Source organism: Fulmarus glacialis, unplaced genomic scaffold, assembly GCF_000690835.1.
Source record: "Fulmarus glacialis isolate BGI_N327 unplaced genomic scaffold, ASM69083v1 scaffold860, whole genome shotgun sequence".
Taxonomy (NCBI): domain Eukaryota; kingdom Metazoa; phylum Chordata; class Aves; order Procellariiformes; family Procellariidae; genus Fulmarus; species Fulmarus glacialis.
The window spans coordinates 2,363-29,942 of NW_009188121.1; the positions used below are offsets into that span (position 1 = coordinate 2,363).

At 41.6% G+C, this 27,580-nt stretch overlaps 1 protein-coding gene across 1 annotated transcript in view; it reads left to right on the plus strand.

Annotated features, from left to right (window-relative positions):
• Positions 1-673: 673 nt before the first annotated feature.
• GAD2 (glutamate decarboxylase 2 (pancreatic islets and brain, 65kDa)) overlaps positions 674-27,580 on the plus strand; it is a gene marked incomplete at its 5' end in the record, with an annotated part of 32,577 nt that continues 5,670 nt past the window's right edge. Inside the window, 9 exons of the mRNA XM_009577188.1 lie at positions 674-710; positions 879-972; positions 1,792-1,904; positions 5,866-5,981; positions 15,873-15,952; positions 19,322-19,376; positions 20,802-20,918; positions 22,038-22,102; positions 26,003-26,081. Coding sequence (XP_009575483.1) covers positions 674-710; positions 879-972; positions 1,792-1,904; positions 5,866-5,981; positions 15,873-15,952; positions 19,322-19,376; positions 20,802-20,918; positions 22,038-22,102; positions 26,003-26,081 — 756 coding nt within the window. The remainder of the gene's footprint in view (positions 711-878; positions 973-1,791; positions 1,905-5,865; positions 5,982-15,872; positions 15,953-19,321; positions 19,377-20,801; positions 20,919-22,037; positions 22,103-26,002; positions 26,082-27,580) is intronic.

The window sequence follows — 27,580 nt, forward strand, 5'->3', positions numbered from 1 at the left end:
TTTGAGTTGGACAGCTTTTAAGTAATTGTGAAGCATCCGTAATTTGTACCGGTAATTATGCCACTTAACAGGGACTTGTGGGGAGCAACTAGTGAAAACTGCTTTTTAATGGTTCCTGGGTTTAATGGGTCTAGGCACGTTTTTAAGAAAAATCTCTAACAGGATTTTAGAAAAAAATCAGGAGCCAATTAGATTAACCAGGTAAATGGACTATCAGCTCATTGAGTATATTCTTGTGCGTCATTCTGCTGGAGCAGCAATGCTGGTTTTCGTGGGGTTTATTTAAAATCACAATTGCGAGCAGCCAGGCTATTTGTAATTGCACTCTGACAGGGAAGAAATGACAAGGACCGCCACCTTCTCTGCCATCTTCGTACAATCATCAGCCTTTGAGTCACGTGCAAAGCAGTCACCAAAATGTTCCATTTTCTCATTTCACCCTGTCTATTATAATCATTAGCCATTCATCACTGATGTTATATGTACTGGCAAGCTCTTCAGATGGTGTCTTGTGCGTGCCTTTCAAACCTAGCCAGGCAAAAACACATCCAGTGACAACATGTGACACACTAACGGGAGCAAACAGCTATTTTTGTGAGGCAGCGATGTGCTGATTTTCAAGGCATATTAAGAGGATAATAGGGAGTGTTGGAATTCATTATTCTGCGTTCAGTGTAATTACTCTGATTTTACTGAGTTTGGAATGAGAAAGAAGAGAAATCCTGCCTTTTCCAAGAAATGTATTTATTGCTGTTTGCTTTCTTTCGTACCTTGAAAGCGCTTCCTTCTCTATAGAAATCCGGAGGTAAATATACCGTTCAGCACTGAATAGTTTCATTCAGAGTCGTTAGCCTTTTGATAACATTTTCCATCTTATGCAGGGCACCCTAGATATTTTAATCAACTTTCAACTGGATTGGACATGGTTGGATTGGCAGCAGACTGGCTGACATCAGCAGCAAATACTAATATGTAAGTAGCAGATTTTTTTCCGTAATAATATTTAATATAATTTTACGGTTATACTCCAAAATATTAGCTGCTGTAGCTGAATGAAAGAAAGAATACTTTTATGTTAAGGTTGCTGGAAAAACAATTGTCTTCTTTTTAAATGGTTGCTACAGCTGTTTACATGAAGACTTTCAACATTGTCCTGTAGGCTGTTTTCTGTAAAATTTCATCATACTAATATGATATCGGTTTTGCTACCCCCAAAAAAAATACAGAAAAAAATATTTTAGCATTTTGCATGCATAAATGTGTAAAATGAAAGGTGTGCAAAGTGAACAGTTGCATTCATGTAGAGGGTTTATGTACAATCCATACTCAGAGCAGTTAGAGCCATTGCTTTCCGTAAGAAAGAGGTGCAGAATTTAAAGTGTGGGACTAGGAAGCATTTTTGTGCACTTGCTTAGCTTCATGCACTGTCTTGTCATCATGAATGGGCCTGCTGATGTGTATGCTTCTAGGCTCACACACAGGTTTTTGCAAGGCGAAGGTCTGGCTCTGCCCAGCAGCTCTTGAATACAGGGGCAAAGCCTTGAGCCTGGAAGAGGTGGGGAAGATTTATTTCACTGAAATGGGTGGAAATGGAGTCTCAAGCGCCCTCAGCATTTCTCTTTCTAGACATTCGACGTCAAATCAGAAGGAAGATTATCAAAAGTATTGTAAAACAGAACTTTACACAGTACAAGATAGAGTATATTGTGGCTATAATGTAATGTAATATTGGAAAAAGATGTGTTAGTGTTGTAGATGAAAGCATTAAATGTGGACATTACTACATTTCAGGTTCACCTATGAAATTGCTCCAGTGTTTGTACTTTTGGAATATGTCACACTAAGGAAAATGAGAGAGATGGTTGGCTGGCCAGGGGGCTGTGGCGATGGGATATTTTCACCTGGTACATGATATTTCAAGCTTTCTTTATTTTTCAGACTATGCTATATGACATCCTCTGTAGTTAAAGAGTAAGCATAATTAAATATGCATGTTGGAGAGGCCACTTGCTAATAACCACCAGTGGCCTCTTTGAGATAAAGTATTGCATGTTTATGAATTTTAGGGACATGATTATGAGGGTCTGTTTGAGCAAATTGCACTGCATTATAAGCAGCTGTAATGGCACATGGGAAACATAATCAGAAGAGACATTTGCCTTGCAGTTTCGCTTTGCCCCACTTTTTATGGATTACATGAAATAGAAAGACTGTTGTATTAATAATGGAGGGAAGAAACACAACAGTGCTCTCCATCACTGCAGGGGAAATTGGAGCAAAGAGGGAAAGATGTAGCATCCCCCCTTTAAGTAATTTTAGTGGAGTCAGTAAGATTCTGCCAATATGACAGTATGCAATTAGCTTTCCATGCGTGAGCTGGCCTGTTAAGCTCAGTGGGGGTACTTGGGTGGCTAGTTAATCTGAGTGCTCAGAAACCTGGTTCCTTCGGGGCAAGTCAATAAGGCAAAAAATGAGTGTGATTAACTGTAGAGAAATCATTGATTCTGACAAACACTACATTGTTAAGACTTTTTTTTTTAATCATTCCACTTAGTTTTTTGATTTATACTCTTTGTCACCTCCTATCTTACTCTGAAATTTCATTGCTAAAAATTTTGGCCTATCTATCTCACCAAATTGCAAAAAATTGACGGAATTTACATTGGGCATAGCATCTTGGCTTGTCAAAAGAGAACAGACTGATAGCTGGTGGGTAAGGAGCCCTTCTGGAAAGAAAGTTCATTGATCTAATGGACAGGTAAAGAGTGTTTGGACTATCGAGCAAAGGAAGGACCTCAGTGATAACAGCCTAGTATGTTCAGCTCTCTGAGGGCATGAATGGTAAAGTTCATGCTGTGCAGAAGATCAGGCAAGGCTCGTCTTCAACTTCTCACATCTGGAGAAGTGGTGGGAAGTGGTGCAGGAGTTTTGTCCTGGGCCTTTCCACAGAGGTGGAGAAAAAGATGAGAAGAATTTACATTACTTCTTGTTGAGTCCTTATTTAAACAGCACTGAGAACAAAAGCTCTGACAGCTTTTACTGTAGTGCTTAGAGGTCCTGACCAAAACCGTGGCCTCCATCACACAGAGCAGCATCTAAACATGTATCACGAGCCCAGGACCTAAGCCAAATTTTGGGAAACTTGGCAGTGGTTGGTTACTGTCCAGTCCCTGGCCTGACTCAATACATCTAGTCTTCAGTTCCTCACCTTGCAGGCTTGAGCCGCAACAGCCCTGCCGGGCTGGCCAGGGACCTAAGCGGGGAGAGAAGGGCAGTAGCGACGCTGCTCAGCAGATGTGGTGGGCAGAGGCTGGGCACGGGCGGCAGGTGGGGGTGAAAGGCTCAATGCATGCGCCAGGTCTGCCCCGGTCTGGCAAACTGTGCTCGAGATAGATAGTGTGAGTCAGGAAAGATGAATGCCTCGGGAGGAACTGCTGTCCCTCCGGGGTCAGTGAGAGGTCCCTGCCTGACCTGGGGGGCCAGGGTGTTGCTGGTGTGTCAGGTGATGCTGGAGCTCACTTCATCTCGCTGAAACCTGCGTGGGGACAGGCTCTCTGGCAGGCGTGTACCCGTGCTGGCCGTTCGCAGTGCTGCCCCCTCTCATCCTTTCTTTATGTGCAATTTCTGGTTTGTGTAAAGTGCATCTTGATAATTCAGTCTCTTAAGGCAGCAATACCCAGTGTGCAGGTTCTGCTTTTTTAGGCCATAATCAAAATCATCTCTATGCTGTCTTCTCGTTTCAAACCGTCACGGCTTCGGCTGAAGACCTTACTGTTGTGAAGAAAAGGTTCTTGTTCTCTGCATTCTCTGGAATGAAATATACACTATCAATACATGCAAAGCATAAAGGCCTGATTAGGTTCTCCAAATTCTGTAGGTGTGTTTTGTTGCCTGCAATTAACTGTGGGTGTAAACACAGCTGCAAAATTAAAGGCAGAATGCGGGCTTATTAATAAACTTAAGGTTAAATGGCTAGGTAATAAATACAAATAGGCAAGCCTGGTATTCAAGAAACTTAATGTTTCAGTCTTGATTCTTTTGACGCTGAGCCAATGTCTTTGGACAAGATAGGCCAAATTTCTTCAACTTGGTCACCTTAGTTCAGTCACCTAAATCATCAACAGCAGCTGTTACATGACATCTGCATTTTTCAGGGACAGGTACCCGAGCATTTCCTCTTAATCTCTCCATTTCTTGTTTTGTCCGTTGTGAAAAGAGGTGTAGAAATATGTTCATACCTCTCAAGATAGTTGAAAGGGGAAGGAAAAGCCCGATCTCTACTGACCCCCATGCCAGCGAAGCCATCCCTCTGTGGCATTTCCCTTGGATTCACAGGAGGACCAGGGAAAGCCCAGAGCAGAGGCAGCCTCACTGCAAGAGCAGAGCTGGGACACTGATTAGAAATGAAGGGCACAGTTTCTGTGGGCTGTGGAACAGTATATATATCTCCAGTGGGATAAATACAAATCTTACAAAAGTCAAAACAATGTTAAATTTGCCAGCACATATATCCTGCTGGTGTAACGTGGTGTAACGTCGCTGCTTTCAGCAGAGCTACCTTCTTCTGCTTAAAGGGTGGATTTTATCTTATCTCACTTTGGCTGTCCAAGCATTGGGTGTCTCCCCTGGGCTAGTTACAGCAGCTCCCATATATTCAAGGGAGAGGGGTGGATGCATTTGCAGGGCAAGTCATCCCACCTACCACAAGCAGTTACCTTAGGATGAACTGAACCATCTTCTGGAAGTGCCTGTCTTGTGCTCTTCACTCCATTTTTAGATGGATGGAAGTTGGGTTAGTTGAACTCTACCTCAGCTGCACTCTGACCATTTAAAAGCCTAAAACCATGATCAATATACACCTTTGCTTTATATAAATATATGTGCATAAACATCAATATGTAATCAATCTGTATATATATAGTATATATACAGGATAAAACTGATAGATTTTATGTATAAATGTCTCTGTGTGTGTGTGTTTTTGTGTGTATATATGTAAAAGTACTCAGACGCTGCCTCAGGTTCTGCATTATATTCCCATAGTGCTCATGCAGCACTAATGTATAACCAAACATTGTTCCACTGTAGACAGAGAGGCTTAGTTTGTAAAAATCTCGAAAAGGAAAAACGAAGTGCTCATTTTTAATTTATGCATTGATAATTGAAATATGGGAACAGCATACTGTAGAGCTGTCATCTGATGCCCATCTTGAAGTGGGTAAAATACCCATCTTGAAATGGGTATTTTACGTCAATGTATGCCACTGATTTTAAGGCTGGTGTTAGGGACATGTAACCTTTTCCCCTTGCTCCCGTCAGAGGACAAATAAAAAGAAAAATATATGTTAGAATGACCCTTTTTTCTTTCTCTTCCCTCCCTCCGCTCCAGTTATCCAGAAGATAGTGTCTGTTGGGACTCACTGTGTGGGTTTCCTTAGAGCCGGGGCATGATACGCCACCCTAATTTGGGAGGGGAGAGGACAGTTTAGGTTGCACTTGGAAGCCACTTAGGGGGTTGCCTTGTGGCGGCATCCGCTTGGGAGGTGGATCAGAGTGGGGATTATGTCTTGATGGCATATGGAAAGATAAGACTGGGGACTAAAGGAGAAATGGTAACAAAAATTAAGATGAAAGGAAACCCCCATCATTTTTCTGCAGCAGTACTTTTTTGCAGAAATTGTTATTTGGGTGTAGTAGATCCTGTTATTACACAACCCAGCTGTGAGGAGCATCAGGAAGAAGAATTTGCCATTAGGCAGAAACATTAACATTAGAGTTAGAAAAACTGTAGCAAGAGTTGTCGTTTGTTCTGCAATAATATTACAATGCATAGAAAAAGTAACAGTATATCACTGTGGACTCCAGGTGGTGCCATATCTAACATGTATGCTATGTTGATTGCACGTTTCAAGATGTTCCCAGAAGTTAAAGAAAAAGGAATGGCAGCTATTCCCAGACTGGTTGCCTTCACATCAGAACATGTATGTGTTCCTGTTTTTTCCTATCTGTTACATTTGCTTGTATGAATTTATGATGAAGAAAATAGCTGAACGGGAATTTGTAGCCAACTGTCTTCATTTCTGTTATTCCTTCACTAAAAAATGGGAAGGGGCTGGCTTTTTGACATATAGAAGGGTGAGCTGTGCGGTTAGCTATGGCTGAAACCCAGGGAGAGCAGGTTCTACAAACCACAGCCATTTTTTTGCTCTCATTTGTGTCTGTATAAATGTGGATGTGAATGGTAAGGACCACATCTAACGATGAGAGCTCATCATTGGGCTTCAGCACTTTCTGCCAGGAATGTCTTTTGTTCGGGTCGCTCTGGGGGAACAGAAAATCACTGTGAGTCAAAATGTTTATAGCTGAAACCACTCCCGCTGTTATTTAATGAGAGGGTGATAACATACATGAAGACAGTGGTGTGGAAATGCTGTGTGTGTGTGCAGCAGCGCAGCTGCAGTGTACGGTGGGGAACTGGGCTTTGCTGTGGGTTTCTGTCTGTGAGCAAAAGCTTCAGCACACCGGGGCTCATCACAGCACCGATGGGATCTGGCAGAGCAAGAGGTGAGGGGAGGTGGCACGGGAGAAATCAGAGTGGCCCTCTGAGACGGGAGAAACGCAGAGTTTTTTGCTCTTTGAACAACCATGTAGAAGTCATATTTCTGTCTGTATTGTGTGGGTTGTTTTGGGTTTATGGCCATTTAAACCTCCTTGCAGCTTATAGTGGAGAATTCATGTGCAGGAGGAAGGGGGAAAGGAAGGGTTATACCCGGGGGGGGCTGTGAGCTCTCTTCAGGCTTTATGGTCCCCTTCCAAATTTCTCTCCAGCTGTGTGGGCTTGGCCAGAAAGGACTCTTTCATGGCTGGGGCTCAGCAAGATGCCGTCCATGTTAGGTGACAACATCCTCCTGGCTACCTTTTGTGACTTACCAGACAACGCGTTTCCATTCTGTGCGAGTGTGAAGAGCAGAGTGTCCTAAAAACTGATCAGAAATGTCTGGGAGGAAATCCCTCTGAGGGTGCCTTTCATGGCAGTAGGATGAGGTGCGATGCACAACTGTGGGCTCCACGTTGCAGAATAATTATCCCCAAAGCAGTCAGAGAGAAGGATATTCTACAAATGAGTAGCAACTCTCCAAAGTTGGCTGTACAGCTAGAGATGCATTATTCATATGGAAGTTACAGACCTAATAAGTCTTGCAAATAAGGTTCAGCATGATTATTTAAAATAACAAATCCTATTAATCATTAGAGAATTTCATTGTATTCATAGTGATGGAATGTTAAACAATGAACCAAATTGTGCTATCAGTCTCAAAATAATGAAATGAGCTTTAATAATTGTGTTTTCATGCCAGGGAAGAAGCAGTTCCCTTAGCAAATTAAACATTCCAAAATCAAATATACTAGCGAATCCATAGAACAGCATCTGAAATCTGTTACATTTTAAAAGTATCTTGATATTGCAGTTTTGTCGCTTCCTCGATCAGGATTTTTTATAAAGTATGTAATGGCACATCTTCTATGGAAGTTAAGAAACCATGCTAAGTAAAGACAGGATCATTTAACCCTTAATTGCCCAAAGGATGTGGGATCAGGGTTTAACCCTCAAAATAGCAGAAACTGTTACAGGAATTGCAGAGGCCCAGCAGTACAATCCCCTTTTTAGATAGGAAATGTCCTGCAGAACCTGAATAGACACTAAGATATGAGAGTGTCATTTGTCTCATTTATCATGTCATGGTGATCTTCTGCTTCCTTTTAGACTCCCCAGCCTGCTTGTGGTTTCTCTCTGCCACAGGTGGATGCTCTTGTAAGACAATGTCCGTGGAACAAGCGGTTTGTGAACAGGATACTGTCATTTCCTCATGCTCTGCACGTGTGGCATGATAGTAAACAAAGCATAAAGTTACTTTATGTTTTTAGAAACATTGAGATTTTTTTCTCGAAATTTTCAGACAGAAGTAAAGATTCCAATATCAGCAGTTCTTAGGCAAGAATATCAGCATCACAGACTGGACTCCATTTTCATTTCTACCAATCCAGAGCTTCCATTACTATAAACGAATGAAGTTACACCACCATTGCTGCCAATATTACTGTAATCAGAATCTGGCCTCAATTTGATGCCATGATAAGTTCAGCTGCTGGTGGGGGAGAAGGGAAGGAAGGAGTAATTCACAGCTCCTAAGTAATTCCCTTCCTAATTTAGGAGTGCATCATGTTTCTAAATTAGGAACCTCACTCTCTGCACAATCAGTGGAGAGAGGCACCTCTGGAGGGAAACTCAGAGCATCCAAATTAGGAACCCAAATATTCCTTAATTTAGATGTTCTAAATCGCCTTTGGGAGGGTTCACCTACTTCTGTGCATTGACCATACACAGAGATCAGCCTCCTGGCATATGCAACCTACATTAGGTGCCTAAAATAGGTTATTCCAACCGTGCATGTTCCCAGGAAGCAGATCTTCCCCGAGCTGTTCAGTAGGACCGTAACTTAGCTCTCACCCTGCTCCTGTTTATTTCTGTTTCACCAGTGATGGTGAAGTACACTGTAACTGCTTTGGTCTGTCTTGGCCCAGGTATAATTTCACTGAGATGTGCTTGCTCAGGACTTAATTCAATCCTCTGTATTCACCAGTGCATCATCAGTGGTTCTTTAATCTGCACTGGTGCAGGAGCAGAGTGATGTCCTTCAGGGCAGCTGTCCTGGACTACACGTGACACGAGAGACCTTGACTCAGAGGGGTAAAAGTGATGGATGCCAGTTGTAAAAACCTATTTTAGTCTATCGTTTCAAACACAATGAAAAATCTAAGGTGAAGGCCGCCTCCTGCGTCCCAGTGCATCAGGTTTAGGCCGCTGTGAGTGTTCAGCTGAGCGCATCCCTTTTTCAGTGTGGAGAAAGCAGCAGAAAGGGAGAGCTGCCTTCTCAGAATATTTTCATTGATCCATTTGTCTATAAGGCAAGTGCTATTGAATTTTAACCCATTCCCTGTTGTGATTTTGACCTGGCCAACTAGCACTCTCTTAGACAGCATTCAGCAGTAGCTGGGAATAGCGTGGAGCAGGGATCAACCCTAGCAGGCAAAAAGGATGAAGTCATTGTACTCTGAGGAGGAAAGGGTTGAAGAGCGAAAAAGTTTAGCTGTAGAGAACTAGTTGGGTTCAGTTACAAATCAGTCCTTGGCCTTTTTATTTGATAGTATAAAAATAGCTGAAGAGACTTGGAGCTTTTATATGGACTTGGTGTTTAATTGGGGGCTATACAGACTCAATCCACAGTTTAGGGAATGAAAAAAAGCTGGACGTAGTTGGAAAGACGTAGAGATTTCTTCACCTCTGCTCTTCTCCAACCCAGCAAGACTGTGCTCATGTAGTCCACATCAGCTTTCCTAATTTCCTAATTTCCCATCCCCTCTAGCGGCTGCCACAAAGAGGAACGCCTTGTCAGGTGCTCACCAGGGAAATAGCAATACAACTCCTTTTGGAAGAGAAACCACAGAGTAAGATCTGGCAGTTCACCCAGTTGGAGAGCCAGGGGAGCACAGAGAGGGTGTCTCTGCCTCTGGCATCCCCCCAACTGCACTGCTCTCGGGGTGGAACGGCTCCTGCCCGAGGCTTCACTGGGAGTATGGCTCCGGCAGGCGCTGACTGTGAAGGGAGGGTCTGTTGGCAGCTCAGGTATAAGGTGTCAGCGTTGTAGACAGCCGGACGTACTCAGAGGGACCTCGTTCTCTGGAGGAGCACTGGGAGCACCTGTGAGAGGTGGCTTGTCTGCAGTGGTAGGGGAGCACCCTCACAGCCATAGCGCGCGCAGCATCCACACGTCAACTAGATCAGAGGAGGCAGTTTGCAATAAATCACTGCTTCAGCTTCTTGCACGCTGATTTCCCTGTGTGGTCAAGCCCTATTATGTGCAGGGAATACAGCAAACGACACCAGTAACTGTAGGAGAAGAGTGGCTTTGGCAAAGTTTTTATCTGAACAGTTTCTGAAATCTAAAATGGAGGTTCTTGGCTCTGAGACAGAAGGAAATTAAAAAGTGACTTCTGTCTCAAAGCAGACAGCTCGACAGACCTCCATTTCACACAGCCTGTGGAAGATTTTGGTTTGGTTTCTGTGCAGAATGAAAAGCCGATCTCTAGTCCCACCACTTTGTGGCACGTAACATTGCCCTCTAGCCAGGCTACTTAGGAGGCAGTTTCCAGGACTGGCACCTGCAAGAAGCTGTCCAAGGGGTGACCTGTGTGGTGAGGCTTCCAGGGAAAGATTTGAGGAGCCTGGAGAGTGTGCTTTCCATTTGGTGGCATAAATTATGAAGCCGTAAGTTATACTTCTGAGCATACAGAGTAAGTAGGGAGAGTTTTTGTTTCCACCTAAGGAAACTAAAAATCAAACTCATGGATTCACACATTCTTTCTTTGCGTTACCTAATGCATAATAACTAGAAAAGTATTGCTTGGCGGTATTTGAAGCCAGAGGGAAACAGTGAAAAAGTTGGTCTTATTTGAGGAGCAACTTAATTCAAGTAACTCCATTCAAATCAAAGCAAAACCATTTTCCAGAAAAGCAGTGCTCTAGGGCAGTCTGTCCCAAAGGAGACATTCATCATTTGGGTCTAATCCTTCATCTGGTCAATATCTCGTGACTTTTACACTGCCACAGGATCCTCCTGAACTCAGTACAACGTTTCTTATCCAGAGATAATGCTGTAAAACTATCTGCACTGGAAAAAATCAAGTTGTGAGTCTTGCTGGATTAGAAAAGCAGTATGAGGTTTTATATTTCAAAAATGCAAAAGATGGAAATATTAGTATGTTGTGCAGAAACATTAATATATTCATTTCTCCCCTGACATTAACAAATAACTTTAAAAATTGAATAACAGTAGCTAAGGGAAACAATAGCAAACATATATAACATTACAGTGTATTTAAAAATGTGATGGGACACAGTATACTCTTTTTGTAGATAACTGAAGGAAAAGCTATAGCTTACAATGAGACGTTAAAGATAGGATTCATGTCACTTAACTTTAATCACCTGAAGTGTAAACATTTAATCTGCACTTTTTATAGCCAATAAAAAGAGAGCGAGATCTGCAGAAGACAACTCATCCTAGTCTAAAGTGGGTGCCAAAGCCTTAGGGATAAGGTGCCTTCTGGAGGTACCTTTTCTTCTATTAAGGGAGCCCGGACAGCAAGCCTAGACCAGACACACATTTTTAGATGATTAAAATTAAGAGAGAAGTAGCCCAGCCTACACATCCAGGGATCCCCCATTGTTTAAAGCCCGGGGGAGAAGGAGAGGAAAGCGTGTGCGCCTCCTTTGCTGGCGAGTGGCTGATGGGGTGAGGCTGGGGGTCCAGGTCTGCAGAGCACTGGGGTGCCAGCGACCAAACTTGCAGACCACGGAGAGGTTTCAGCTGCTGGATGGCTCGGCTTGCTCAGCATCTGGGAACTCACTCCACAAAGCTTGTACCATTCTGGATTTATGTGAGCAGGGAGAAACTGCAATCTCAAAAACCAGCTGTGACCTTTGGGGCTCACAGCATTAGGGTGGTTCTTCCTGACAGCTTCAGCCATGCCAGATTATGAGCAATTCATTTAGCAAGCTATAAAAATAGATTATTGAAGCACTGTTCATTTAAGATAACAATGCCATACTTTTCAGCATCATAACATTTTTAATTATTCTAATTATTCCTTTTTCCAGAAGGCCTATTCATTATTGCACCTGTAATAAATTTACAATGTGTTTTTACTTTACAAAGCTAACTATGGAAAAATGGCTATCAGGCAAACAAACTTATTCCTAACCACGTTTGAAATTTTAGACAAAGGGAAGATTTCCCTGGCTCAAGGTCACCATTGTTTTTTCCTGACTAATAATATGCTTTTGTCACTAATATTGACTCTATGCCTTCTCCTTCACCATTGAATTTTAACCACATTTCTTTTCAGACACAAATTGAGGTTCCTCTCTGTTGGGGATGTGTTTGTAGTCTTCCACGCACCCTTTTGCAGTGCAGCACTGCATGGGGGGAGGGAGGGTGAAAGCCGCAGTGACAGCCCAGACCCACCTGCGTGTCCTCCTGTCTCTGGCAAGCACAGGGCAGCGGTGAAACTCTGGTCCTGCCAGCTTCTCCTAGCCTGGTTTTTCCTTCAGGACTGGCATCAGGCAGTCCGCCCCTGTCTTCCCTTTTTGACCCTGGTTCTCCCAACATAAGACTGCAGATCTGCGTAACTCCTACATGGCCGTGTCGTGTTCATGCTCACTTCCTTGCGTGGCCGAGCAGTCTGTAGCCCCTGTATTCCCAAAGGGGTCACAATTAGTGTCCTTCTTCCCCATTAGCCCAGCTGAATCGGCCAGTAGTTCTGTCTAACCAGGCTTATTTCTGCAAGCCTTTCCTTCTGTTTGACCTTTATATTTCTCTATGTTTACCTTTGTATTACACAGGCAACCAAATTTTCAGCACCATCCCAGGAATATTAAAACAAAATTTAATATTAATCATCATTAGGAAAGTTTTCTTTGCTCTTAAAACTATATTTTTTCCATTTTCACTTCCATCCTGCCTCTTTTAGAGCCTCTCAGGCAGTTGAAGTAATTCCTCTGATGTTACCCTGAGACACAAAAACATAACAGTAGTCATATATCTGTGACTATATACACAGAGTGAGCAATTTCATATTCAAAGTTTATTTAGAAATTGTAATTGCATTTGCCCTTTTGTGCACGGACTTCTGTATTTCTTCCCAATTTATCCCTAAACCTGTTTTGGTTCCTGACCACTGAATTCCCTTCAGTCTGTAAAAAACCTTCAGGCAACTGAGCTATCAGCACTACATGCATTTTTTCCCCAGTGCTGTTTTAGCAGTGCCACGAGACTTCTCAATGAGACAGCTGAGCTTGGCTGTATTCCAGCGGATGCCTTTGAGCACATGCGCTTAATTTTCTTCCTCATAGTAAACCATTCAAATCTGTATTTCCTTTTTTAAGGCATTTTGAATAGTTCTATTTTCTATTAGAAAAACAAATTACAGTAGTAAATCTATTTTAACTAGTACGGAATAAGGAGTAAAATTCACCAATGTAATGTCATTAACTCAAAACCCAGTGAAATATATCTGACTCTTCACTCCTACATATCTACCTGTATTTATATATTACACTACCCAGTATGTGCACATCAGTTTGTGTAATACATGAATAAAAAACAGATTAATTTTTGTTAAGTATATAAATTCAATTCTAGCTTCACATAGTATATCAATGAACTGACATTATGCTGGCAATATTCTAGCTCTGTTTCAATTTTTGCAAAGTTCAAAGATATCTTCCTAAACTTGGGAATTTTTTATAAGCCTCCTGATGCCAGGAGCCCCCTCATGACCTCCCCTCCTCCCTGCTCTCATAAAGCTGCATGGCTGCACCACGGGGCTCAGGGAGACCTGCAAAGCTGGGAAGGGACTTCAGTATCTTCCACGTATAGAGGTTTGTAGATTGGTCCCAGCCCAAGCCTTAATCTACAGTGCATTTGTACTGGGAAAAGTCCACTGATTTTAGTGAAGCTGATAAAGCTCGTGGAAATGTGTTTGTTCAAAAATTTGGTTTCATGAGATAAAGAATGTGCCATGAAAAATACCAGTGTGATGCTGAGCAGGCCCATGATGTTCAATGTGTCAATACTTCCTAGTACTTTGTGACTGCAGCTAGAAACACAGTGGGGCAAACTCCGTATCTAATCTGACCATGTCACTAACCCATGGTTTTAATAGGCTAGACAATAACAGTGTGTTAAAATCAAATATCTACCAGTTTCCAGGGCATTGGTGCCTGCAGGTGCTGTACGCTTTCCGCTCTCACAGACAGCAGATATCACAGGACTTGGTCCATAGGGAAGGGGTAGAAATCTCCTCACCTGATGTCATTCGGCACCCACTCTCAAAGATCATGCTGGATGAATCCTTCCCTGGAGGTGCCCGTCTCCCCCCCGGACTGCAGAGGGAGCCTACATGATGACTTAAGCCTGATTAGGCTAGCTGCAATGAACTGAGTCTAATTCAGCAAAACACTGAAGCACAGGCACAAATCCCTTGTTGCTCATCTGAGCGCATGGGTATGCATTTGATTTGATCATCAGCTTGTGCGGAAGTCCGTCCGACATGCATGTGTTTGCATTTCAGAATGTGCTTAATTCAGGGGCTAGGACGGTTTGTTGTAGTAGGGCCTTAAAAACTGATTTTAGGTCTAGACAAGGTGGTCAACGGCTGTTCAATACGCATTGTTGGTATACTGCAGCCATGCCGCATAGGGGAAAGCTATACCAATCCACTGCATTAAAAAAAAAAACGTGGTATGAAAAATATCATTCACTTGAGGAAGTATTTTCAAATTGTCCATGTATCGTCAGTGAATCATGGCTCAAGAACAATCTTAACTTCTTCAAAATGTCTGAACATTGAAAAACTCTATGGGCGTCATGAAAACTTGAGGCATTTCAGCCAAAACAGTGAGATACAGGCATATGAAAAAAGGAGTTTGGAGTGGAAACTCTTATGCAACCTTAACCACAGTAGTCAGGACTGTTAATGATAGTTACCCCCTGAGTGATTTTTAAAACACAGGGGCCTTTTTTACTTACTAAATTGAAGGTACACGTTGCAGTTCTACTCTTCTTCCTCTCTCTTTCATAAAGTTGATTTAGAATTGATTTTCATTTCTGAAAGTATTCATTGTGAAGGGAGCCCTTAAGTATGCAGTGAAATCCCACTGACTTCATGGCCTTTAAGTGAAGCAGACGTGTGTAACCATCGTGTCCATCTCTTCCCCTATAGCTCTCTACTGCTCTCATTACAGTTGAAGCCAGATACTCGCTTGACAAAGCAATGGTGATTACTTCTCTGCTTTGTAGTCTGCTTCTCTGCTCCCACAGACTATATGTCTTCCTTTCTTCTTTAACATCTGAGACACCTAAAAAACCCTTTTAGATTTTTATCTCCTTGATCTTTTTTATAGTGTTACATCCTGAGCTAATGGTACTGTAGTATATGCAAAGAATTTCCATTTTTTTAAAGTTTAATAATCTGTAGTTAAAATTACTTTGAACAATATTGTTACAGCTGTGTTTGAGTTAATAAAAATCAGATTCTTGGTGGTGTAATTTGATATAAAACTATTTCATTATCATAATCACTAGGATTTAAATTAGAATTACAAACCAACACTGGCTCAGGAGTTAAGTCATATGAGGTAGAGAAAATTAGGCTGACTTGCACTCCAGTATATAACTTCCATTTTTTATTCTGTACATACAGATTAACTAATAGTCTTACTAATAGCCCAGTTCTGATTTTAAACTGCAGTAGCTCTATTTATTAATGGGAGTTATTACTAGCTTTCACTGGCATGAGATCACAATTAGGCTTCGTATCTTAATTTCTCTCAGTATATTATTTGGCCAGAAGTTATATAGCAGAAGCACATCACTCTGGATGCTACGAATGAATTCTGTAGGGGAGAATTTCTTGTTTCAGTGAATCAAGTTCATAGCTGAATCTGTACAAGCATTAGAAGCTGCAGGTATGCATCAAGGACAGAATTTGGGTCCATCATCAGCTACAGTTGTGTATTTAATATTCCAGGAGTAAATCCAGATTAGAGTGATTGCTGTTTCTCTAATTGACTGTAGTGACCTGATATAAAGCCTCAAATTGCAGTGATTCGTTTCCAGAAAGTCTATGAATAGAATTACTGCCTGTGTGGGACTACTTGCCGAAGGGCTTGCAAGAGTGTAGTGTTTTATATTAAATTGGGTAAGAAATAATAATAAAAATAACAAATAATAATAAATGTATTTTTTCAGAGTCACTTTTCTGTGAAGAAAGGAGCTGCGGCCTTGGGTATTGGTACAGATAGTGTGATTCTGATTAGATGTGATGAAAGGTAAGTAAAGATGCCAAATACAGCTCTTTTTATCAGTACATAGAAGAAGATCATCAGGTGCTCAGCTCAGAGAGGGCGTACAGGATGCAGTCAACAGTTGGTATAACTCGTCATAGCGCTATCATCTTTAGCAGCCTTACAGTGATTTATCCCGCTTGAGGAACTGGCTCTGTCAGTAGCTTCTTTAAGAGTCAGTTTTTGGAGCTCATCAAAAAAAAGTTCCCTTCCTCGGGGATTTCTGATATTTCTTTTTCTTTCATCCTGAAGTGAAACAAAAAGTCCAACTAACAATCATTCTTTACACGTTCTGCTAAGAAATGAGGAAGAAGCTTGTTTTGGTCAAAATGGAGCATTTAGACACTCACATTTTGATCCATTAACATGAACTGAAGTGGACCTTTTAAAGCAGTGAAATACTGAGGTGTATTTGCTAATGCAACTCTATTGCTTCACGCTCTCACCATCCTCCTCAGCTGGACTACATTTCCCCCAGTGCCCTTGATGGGGACACCCCTGCGATGGGATGTGGAGAGAAGGGTCTTGGCAGCATTGTGGGCAGCATAAGCCAAGGAGGGGGATGGCCCACGGAAAGGAGTAGCACAGCAGGCACCTAACCTACAGGTCCCATCAGCAATACAAAACGGGCGGTAGATAACTTTTTGTTTAACTCGCCCAACTAAAAGGTTTTGATTTTCTATGAAAACACATTTTGAGAAAGCAAAGGAATATTAACAAAATCTATGTGATGAAGATTTTACATTTAGGGGAAACATGCTTTCTATGGGACAAAAATGAATAGAACAGTCCTTATCGATTCTACTGAGAATGTTTTCAATAGAATATGCTCTTACTATGAGCCCCAAGTATCATTGTTATAAAGTATTGAATTATTTATGGTTCTTCTAAATGGAAGATTTTACTGCTGTCAAAATACTCTGCTCCCACATTAAAAGAAGAGCACCAAATAAGCAATTTACAGTGCTAATCACAGTGCCTGCATATTGACTTACGGGCTTACTATCTCTTTATTAACAAAAGACTGAGCACACCTTGAAGAGGAATTAATGACAACAACAACACAACCAACGCACATCAAAATAAATCTCCAGTTGTTTCTATTCACTAAACACAGACATGAATCAATGAAGTCGTGTCTTCCTTTTCTTCTTGTGCAAATTCAGCGTGATGATTTTCTGTGAAGACTACAATGCTTACCCTGAAGTAAACAGCGGGATTACTGCGTGTCTCACCAAATCCCAGCAGACGCCACTGGGACAAAGTGGGCTGTTTGCACAGGATGTGGGCTTGTGCAGTGGAGAGGACCCTCTGTGACTATGTAGATCTGTGGGAGGGTGAAGGAGCACCACGAGATCTTTTTGATGTTTCCAGCATGACCAAGCACACTTCTTGGTGGCTTTTCTCTTCGCCATCCTGACCCACACCCACCAAATTTGCCTTGTTTTGCTGTATCATGGGACTATGTAAATGTGTGGTGAATTTCAAGCCAGGAGGACATGCAGAAAATCATGTTCTTGCTCATACCCCAGACTGGACAACCATATATTTCTGTTGCCTCTTTTACTACCATGCAGACATCTTGGTAGCAATAGCATATTACCTGCAGGTTTGGGGTCAAAACACTTTAGTATGGTGTGGCAGCAGTGAAGACTGTGTACAGATGTGGGTAACATGAGAAGACTTTGACACCAACACTTACGCTATCCTCAGTGTCCTTTTGCTGCTGAGTCTATTCTGCCTCTCCCAAAGCCAACCTACTGCTTGCTCCTTAGCATACTCAACATGACCAGGGGCTGGATAATCACTTTTCTTGGTACAAAAATTTTGGTAATGAAGGGTTCTGCCCAGCTCTGTGTGTTTGTACGCACAAGCTCAATAAATTAGAAACCATTAAAGACTGGCATCTAAACTATGTTTGGAGGAGGAACTCATTGCCTTCCTTTGGCATGCTTTTTTTTCTTTATTGCTCTAATGATCCCAGAAACAGTTTTTGAAGATAAAACAACTACTGCTTTTCTCTGAACATGTCATGTAACTGGTGGGAACTCACAATGAGTTGAATACTCTTTAGACCTTGAACTTCTATGAGAAAAATCAGGGCTAATTTTTAGACAGATACTGCAAAAAACTCAGCAGTGCAAACCCATTTCTACTGACATAATTACTGACTTATTTTGAGCTGTGTAAGGATGAAAACTTACAAAACCTAGCAGTATCTTATTACAAGAAATTAGTAATTTTTTTTTTAAATTTACATCCATCCAAATGTTCCGAAAACACTTCAGTTTTTTTTTATGTAAAAGTAAAACTAAAACTCATGATTTTATTTGTTTCCCTAAAAGTGCTATTTTGAGCTTTAGTAAAGGGTTTTTTAAGTAGCAACAGGTAACAGTGCTTTAATGATAGAAAAAAAATGTGTCCAACTGTACAAAAAACTGAAAAAGTCCTTCAAAGTACATATACACATAAAAATCTAAATGGATAACACTTAAATCCAGTGAAAAGTTTATTCCTGTAATGTGGGGAGCTGTCATGTTTGTATTGCTGTTATGCATACTCTTGTTAGCTAGTCTTGATTGTGGCTAAAGCAAAGAAAAAACTTAACCTCAGTATGCAATATCAGCACTGTTTTACCTTGTGCCTAATTCATTTACAGGATTTCATAAATTAGCCTTCAAGCCTTATACTGCTGAGCCTGAATCTCATGTGAGTGGTTCACACTAAATGTGTTGCAAATACAGTATACAGTCAATACAAGGGGCCTGACAGTGCATTTAATGAGTCCAGACTGGTAGGTTCTTCTCATACCCTGCTTCAAGCAGATGCAAACATGTAATGCACCAAACTGGAATAGTCGCCCTGAAATGAGTTCATCCTTTGGATGGAAACGCAGAAACGACTGCTTACACCAGAGCTGAGTTGCGCTGCTCAAGGCCGTGCAGCTCAGCTGGCATTTTTTGTGCCTGCTGAAAGGGGACCGTGGGGTTTGGCACCCAGCAAGCTTCTTGGGACCCTGGGCTGAGCCTCTCCCTGGGAGCCTGGAGCACGTTCCCAGGGCTGTAACGTCAAACAGGACCAGGAGGCTCCATGGAGCAGCATCAGTCTCTGATGAGAGTGGCCATGAGATAACTTCTCAGTTACCATCACCATATTGATGCAAACTGGTTGACAAAACAATTAGGGTAAAAACTCAGACTAGCGGTCAGAGTCTTTCTGTGCTCTTCAATGCTGCATAAGCCTTGGGCAAAAAAGGTCACTTTGTTCCTTATTTGGGTTTCCTATTAAGTGAAGAAGTAACAGCAAGAGATGATTTCAAGATCAAATTTCTAATATAACTCTCTCTTGCTCCAGAGGGAAAATGATCCCATCAGACCTTGAAAGAAGAATTCTTGAAGCCAAACAAAAAGTAAGTTTACTAGCTTTTCTGCTTCCAAAAAAGAAAAAAAAAACCCAAGAATGATACAGCTAGTTGTTTTGCTTTCCTTGGTAAAACAACATAGGCTTGCCCACTAACTTTTGATTTATTTCTTAGAAATGCAGCCTGGCAATTAGTGAGGCAAGAATTGCTGAGAAAATAGGTTTAGAGCTACTTTATAATCTCCATGAGCTATTTGGCTTTTTTTATGTGTTCCTCTGTATGACATCCTCCTTTTTTGTATTATCAGCCTATGATGCAGTTCCTCAGCTGAATATTGGCAAAACCAGGGCAATCATTTGGGTAATTTGTATATGTTTTAATGTGTTGAAAGTATTCCTCATAGTCATTAAAATAATGGAAAATAAACTAAAATCTACACATCTCTAAAAAGGCACTACTTTTGTATGTGTTCGTTAATAGAAGCAAGAATTAAAACAACAGATTAAAGTATGGAATGAACTTAGCCCTGTGCCTTCAACAACATTTATGTAAATAATCATTAGAAACCCAGTATTCAAAGCTCATTAATAACACAAATCTTCATTAAAAGCTTATTTTGTCTAAGAAAAGCAATATAGTTGATAAAAATGAAAGGCAACATAGCAGTAGAGTACCACCCAAACCTACTGACCATGTATTTCACTTTGCAGAGGGAAGTTTAGACCTTTTTGATAGTTTAAACCCCAGCTCTGCAAAAAATGTGGCCACTGTACCTTTCTTGCTCTGTGTACTGCTTATGAAATCAACAGAACTATAAATGAACTTAAAATGAAACACTGGTATAAATTATGGCATGTGACGGACAGTGAGTGCTCCTCTGTGAGGCACAGCATTTAGCAGAGGGAATCCAAGAGATGGTCCGTGGCCTCCATGCAGATTGCTGTCCCCCAGCTCTGCATGAGAAATGGGGCTGGAGGTGAGCCCCACACCTCCCCTGGGCATTACCCCCGAGAGACACCCCCAGACAAGATGCTCCCACTGACAGGAGTAGGCCACCACACATTCAGACACTCACTGGGATAATTATAATACAGCCCAGGGCACAGTCCACCAGAGATATTTCTTGCACTGTGATGCCTGGGTGAGGTTTGTTTTATGCAACATCATGCAGAGCAGACCTTTTTGTTTGAGACAGGTGGCATGGAGCAGAATTGTTCTTCTGAGCCCTTACCTGTCTCATGCATCCTAATAAATGGAGGATGCTGGTTTGGAAGTTTGCTGCCACCTTAAGGTAGAAACTATAATATCACTAGCGTCTAAACTAAGAGAAAACCAGTGTAATGTAGCAGGGATGTCCTCTAGGAGACACTTGTGGGCTCACTGTGGAGGCAGCACAGGAGGAGTCGGGGCTGCTGCAGGCTGAGGAGGCTGCAGCACCCTGACCTTGCCAAATACCTCTGTGCTTTCTTGCAGGGATTTGTTCCTTTTCTGGTGAGTGCCACAGCTGGGACAACAGTGTACGGGGCATTTGATCCTCTCATAGCTATTGCAGACATCTGCAAGAAATACAAAATCTGGATGCACGTGGATGTAAGTATCGCCTTATGTGGGGGGCTGGATTACAAGGTGTATTAACATTAATTTATTAATTTTGGACAGTGTCATCTTGTACAAAACCTGTTGTATTTGGTTCCTGTAATTAAGTCTAACATCCAAGCGCTGACTTACCACTCTTCTGAAAGGTTCAGGTCAGGGGGACGTTTTGGGAGCTGTGACTGTGCAGTACTTTTAGCAACTGGGACGCTTAAGATGACCCAGTTTGAGTGGTTTTGGCCTTCACTTTTATCTCTAAATGCCATTAGTGTAAGAAATACATAAGAACCATACTGAGCACTGGCTCAGCTTCTGCAGCAGCTGCAAAATAAATACATAAGGAAAAGGCTACATTTGTCTGGAATAAAGTACCGCAAATTGCTGAACAGGTTAATGCAAATGCTAGAGACATTTATCAGATTGGCTACTTAGCTTTATCTGGGCTCTTGCCAATAAATCTTTCTGAAGGATCATCTTTCAGCCCTAGGACGGCTTTTGTGTCATTTTTGCAAATCCTTTCTCCAAAAATGCTTGGTAGTTGAATTTCTGTAGTGCTGGGTATCTTGCTTTTGGATTACTGTGTCAGCCAAAATCACTCCAATTCAAAGAAGAATTCATGTTTACCTTAAACTACTTCTCGGTCACATGAATCGCCTGCTTGTCCCAAATCTCCGTGAGCGAAAGCAAATGAGTAGGGAGCAAGCAGTAGTGATCTGAGATATGATGAAAACTCACCAGAGCAGCTGAGATCCCAGTCTCGTTTGTTATCATCACTTAGTCACTAAAAGAGAAAAGACAGCGTACCCAGGAGCAGCTCTGCAGGTCACTAATTCCGGTGTGGGGCAGCCCGATATGTCAGTGTCAGACGAGGTGGCGAGGGAGAGGTTAGCAGACGCTAAGGTTGGCACTCAGATTATGGGCTATAAACTACAGCTCCCAAGCTACTGGAAGAAAATTGTTAGTACAGCTAATGCCTCAGGCCCCCTCTGGCCATTTTGGAACATGCCACATCAGCAAGAAGAAGGAAAGGGCCCCAAACTGATGTGAATGCACAGATGTCATCATGGGGAAGCGCAGAGTTCTCTTCTCATTAAGATAATGTGTCTTGCTTTCTAGGGAGCATGGGGTGGCGGGCTCTTGATGTCAAGAAAACACAAATGGAAGTTGAATGGTGTTGAAAGGTATGATTTATTAACATTAATTAAACACATTTATTAAATACATTTTAACACACTTGTGATTACCATAGCAATGTCTATAAATAAAAAAAAAATCTATGTTATCTCCAAGATACAGTATGAAGAAATTATGCAAACTGTCCTTCCAGTTGAAGTAGCATTGCTAAGTGCCTTTGTTCAATGCTGCAGTAATGTGGCACTTTGGTAGTACAAACAGCAGACATTTCTTCTTTGCATTTTCATTCCTTCCAACATATATTTGCAGCTCCAGAGTGGTTTCTGCAGCATCCACTGATGCAGTGTTCAACATGAATTAGCAATTGCATTCCTCTAAGAAATGAATCTTGGAGGTCTTGCATGCTGAAGTCTAAGTATAAAAGGTGGATGCACCTGCAGTTTGGAGAGGTGTCCTGGCAGTCACTGACCACTGCTCTGTCACTTCTGGAGAGAATATCCCCCTCCAGGCTGTTTTAATGACATCATCTCAGTAAATCTGTGCCTGGATATACACAGTTGTAGTCATGAGCTCATGAATATTGCGCATACACACAGATGAACATAAGTGATGCCATTCCAGTTCAGAGTCTGGGAAGACTGAACTTAAACTAACAAACAGCTGCATATTCAGAAACTTTCAGCTGAGCTGTGGAACTCCTTGCTATAGGATGTTAAGGTTTATCTGCGTTCAAGGGAAGACCAGTAACAACCATTCGGGACTTCTGTGAGCCACAGATGACTGGGGACTCATAGAATATTTGGAGGAAGGTCGTATATGCTTGCCCTGTTTTGTATTCTTCCCGGGCACCTATATAGGCCACTTGCTATAGAGAGTATACTGGGCTAGATGGAGTCACTCTCACATTTGTGTATTTTCTGAAGCTCATGCTGTTCAAGAGTAAATTATTACTCCATTCTGCCTTTTTTATCTCTAAATCGAATTGCTGTTCCTTGCCAATTAAAATTACAAACAACCTCCTCATCCTGTTCCTGAAGATTAGGAGGATACCTTCATGATTCAGTTCCGTTCTCATCCATCTCACATGCAAGATTTGGAAAGCAGTCAATGGTTCTATGAATTTGATTTAGTTAAGTTAAGACTGCCTCCAGCACTCCAAACTTACATATTGTGCATTAAAAGGATATACATCCAAATATCCAGCAAGTTAGAAAAATCTACCTTGTTGCCTGTGAGGACAGAGTATGAAAAAAAGAATTTGCCTCCCAAATTGCTGTCCAAATTCTGCTGGAATGAGAAGTTCAGGTTGAATCTATATTGGAGAATTTTCCAAATAACTTGCTTTAGATCCAGAACTCCACTGGATTTTATCTAGTGCTTTGATAAGCAACATCTCCATATGTTTGGCAATGAATTAATGAAATTTGTCATTTCCAGTGCTGTTCCCCTGCTTGATGGACACAGTGGCTCATTTTAGTTTGTCCAGATTTCAAACGTGGATACCTTTAGAGGAGACTCACTAGACACAACTTCTATGGACATTCCTGTTTCATGGTAGATACTAGAGTACAACCCAGTCATTACAGGTCTGGATAGAAGAGAACTGGAGCTGTTACTCATGTTTGATAAGGGAGAAAGGGACAAGGAGGGAGCATTAAATGGAGCACTCTGTGCTCTGAGTACTCCCATCCTTCTTGGTAACAGAGAGTCCAGCAAAAATACTCCTGTCAAAGGCAGGAGGAGTTGCAGGACCATCCTTACGGTGCCCTCCAGTCCCCACAAGCCAGATTTCAAGCTGCTTCAAGGCACCCTGAAGGAAGCGTTTCGCCTGGTGTCTGGAGCAGATTGGTCTGGCCACCATCAGGAGTTTGGGTCTGGTGTCCCTCTCCCAGAGGCTCGGGCAGGGGGTGACAGCTCCATGAGAAAAGCATGTTTGCAGCTGAATGAGTGCTCCCATACAGGGTCTGGGCATGCTTCCCGGGGCTGCGGTTGGTCACTGAATGCACCTCAGTCTGTTTTTAGTGATAGCTGAGGACCAAATTCTGCCAGTCTTGAATCTCTCCTGTCATCCATTTGAAATCTCTAAAGGAAAACTTTTCCTCTTTTTTTTTCTGTCTGTGACCCACAGCCAAAAAATCCTATAGGTGCTTGGTGCTCAGGTACTTGGGCGAACGTTACATGCTTTAAAAAAACATCTGTGGATCCATGTAGCTTTTTTCCTTCACTGTTTGTCTCAGTCAGCAGTTTCTTCAAGCACATACTGATGGCTGAAGCCCAGAATAACTGATAACAAATGAAAAATGGTGGATTTTTATTTTACATAATTAATTTTTTCCTGTGTGCAATTGGGGAAATAAATTACCTTAGGGTAAATTAAATGTTTTAGGCAGATAATTATCATCTGGCTGTTGTCAGTAAATAATCCTTTTACTTGAGAAAACCCGTACCGCTACTATTACCTAGAAGTCTTTAAAAAAAAAGAATTTCTGCCTGATTCTGCATAGGCACAGATAAAAATTTAAAAGTATCATACCAAAGGAATTGCATAGACCTGAATGCATGTTCAGAATCATTACCTTTGGTGTTGCAATCAGATGACTGACTCTAAGCTGATTAAAAGCTGCCAAATAGTCGAAAAGCCAAGCCAAGTGGCCAGATGCTGCCTGTGGAAGACTGTTCCCTGCAGATTTTGCATCAGACACTTGCGCAGTCCCATTTAAATAGCAAAGAAGAAAGCACAGAAGTGCTGCCCGGTGTCTGTGTGAATTTTGGAGTTGCTTGCTTTGAAGGAATGAAAGCAATTTGGCAGGAAATGATAAGGACATGCATAAACCTGTAGCGCTGTCTCCAAATCCTACAAAGGAAAATACTGCCAGATTCCAACATGCTCACCTCTGTTCACATAAATGTTACCGGCAAGTGTGTCCTGGATCCTTTAAGTTTTTACATGCCCCAGTTGACTGATTTATACCATCAAAACTCAAATCTCTGCACTACATAAAATCCTGTGCACTATGCATCCTTGATAGCCTGCCAAATAGGATGCAAATGTATACATCTATCAGCTAATCATCGTATGTAATAATAGTAATTAACAAATCGCCAGTCAAGCATAACACAAAAATAATAAACAACTGGACAATCTTCCATTCAGCCCTTGCCACAGTCCCAAATGTCTCTTCTCTAAGCTGTATTGTGACAGGACCCTGTTTGTTCACAAGATCTGGGCTGACAGTTGTTTTTGCAGTGAATGTGTCCTCAAGGGAGGCAGGATCAGGCTCTTTTGTGGAAGGGTGGATCAGTTCTATGTTTATTACTATGGTAATTTTGGACCCAGTCCTTCAGTTGTGTGCATTATCATAGTCAAGCTAAAATTAAGGAGCTATGAGACTTTACCATCAGCAGAGCAATGAGAAAAATTACTTTGGGCCAGGTTTTCCAAGTTACTCAGAGACTTAGAGGTACCCAGAAGTATTCAAAGGAATTTTCAAAAATACCTATGTGAGCTACTTAGTAAAATCTTACTGACTGGAATCAATGGAAGGGAATATGCTAGTTTGCCAGCTTCCTATCTGCATCTTTAATCCGCTGTGCGACTTCAGAAAGTTCATCAGTCAGGCGGGTGCTTTTAGGAAGTTTGCCCTATGTTTATGAAGTATAGATGACTCCCCAGAAAGTTTAATACTGATTAAGTTTAGTGGATAGAGCAATTATCCTCTGGTAAGCTGCCAGAATTGTCATCCAAAAACCAACCAGAGTGGATTATGTCCCTTATGAAGGCATTACTTTCCTAATATCTGCCATGATTATTTTCAGCTTTGCTTGCTCAGAAAAAGAAAAACGTGCACATTACTACATGTTCATTATTATTCTTACTATTACTAAATGTCTCCATGGTTTCACCACCATAGTACAATGTCTGAGTTTCATGTGGTTTGCTGTCCCAGGGCCAATTCGGTGACCTGGAACCCTCACAAGATGATGGGTGTCCCACTGCAGTGTTCAGCCCTGCTAGTAAGAGAAGAGGTACGTCCCATTATACTTACTTCTCTGATCTTTTCTGACATTTTGCTTCTGAAAATACTGGATGTTTTCTTCATAACTGTGTCATAGCTAATATTTGCTAGTGTGGTGAGGATTATAAAAGAAACTGAGTAGACCTCTAGTTATGTGCTTAGGCTGTGACTGCAAAAGGAATTAAAGCAGCTGTCTAGCAGAAATGATAGATCCAAATAATGGCAATGTCTCTACAGAGTTTTGTGGCTTTCCATTCAAAATGTCCATAGCTAATTTGTGGGTGCAGAGCTGTGTAACCCCACTAGTTTCTGTGTAGGATGAAATGTAACTGTAGGCAAACTCTAGTCCTCTTAGGATGAATGGTGTGGTATACATGCAGCATGTCATTTGGTCCAGAATCCAGACATCATTACACTTTCTAAACTTTTATGATAGATATTTCAGCCCAGCTCTGATCCATATATCCACTTTGGGGCACATGGAAATAAAAAAGGAAGACTAAGTTCACTTGGAATAAAAAGTAGACGTTTCATTTAGTACTAGAATTTGAATTACCCTTCAAGCCTGTAATTTTCATATAACCGTCAGTTACTGGGACAGCTGCTATACAACCACCACTTACTAGACCAGCTATCAAAAAGCTGGTTGCTCTTTTGCTAGCAGCTGTACAACAGATTGTATACAAAGTGGTTGCACTTAGGAAGAGAAAAGCTGGCTTTTATTTGCCCTCTGGGTCAGTTCCCCAAGACAAATCCTGCCTGGTTGAAGTCAGTACCATCCTTGACCTCTGGTGAGAACAGGTGGCTCAGATTAGGAGAAAGCCAATTTCTTTTCCCTCTCATTTTACTATCTTGGTTTTGAGTTACATGTAAAGATTAGATTTGATGGTAAACAGCCAAGTTTTGATTCTTCTTGGACTGGAAATTGCAGTTTTAGGCAACAGCCCTAAGGTATACCTTCAACTTTGTTGAGGACTTAACTAGAGCCAGAACATGATTCTCTGCGTTTCACTTAAAAATCTAAAAAGGAAATCTCATGCTTTGATGAGCCAGGTTTCTTCACCTTGTTTGCTTCTGGCCCTCCCACAAAGCTGCGTCTCAAAATGGTATCTTGCAACCCAGAAATAGCCCTAGCTGGCTGTTTAAAGGCCATATGCTCTTCTGTCTGTTCAAAGCTTTCTATACCACTTAAGCATCCAATCTGCAGCTGAGGGCTTTGCAGAAAAGAACTGTGCCTACAAAGAAAGAAAACAATGAAAATCAGAATTTGAGACACCAGAGCAATTAGAAAAGTGGTGTGATATTATTTGGATTAGTCATCAAATTGGCTTGGTCTGACTCAACCAGAAAAAAAGCCTTCCAAGAAAAGGAGGAAAAGGAACCAGAACAAGGAATAAAAAGTGAGATCCAAAAATGAATTTGTGCATAATGATTCTAGGAAGCACAATGTCCAGCTTTTCTTAAAAAATGCCTTGGCTCTGGGAGTGGATTACACATTGCTGGGTGAGG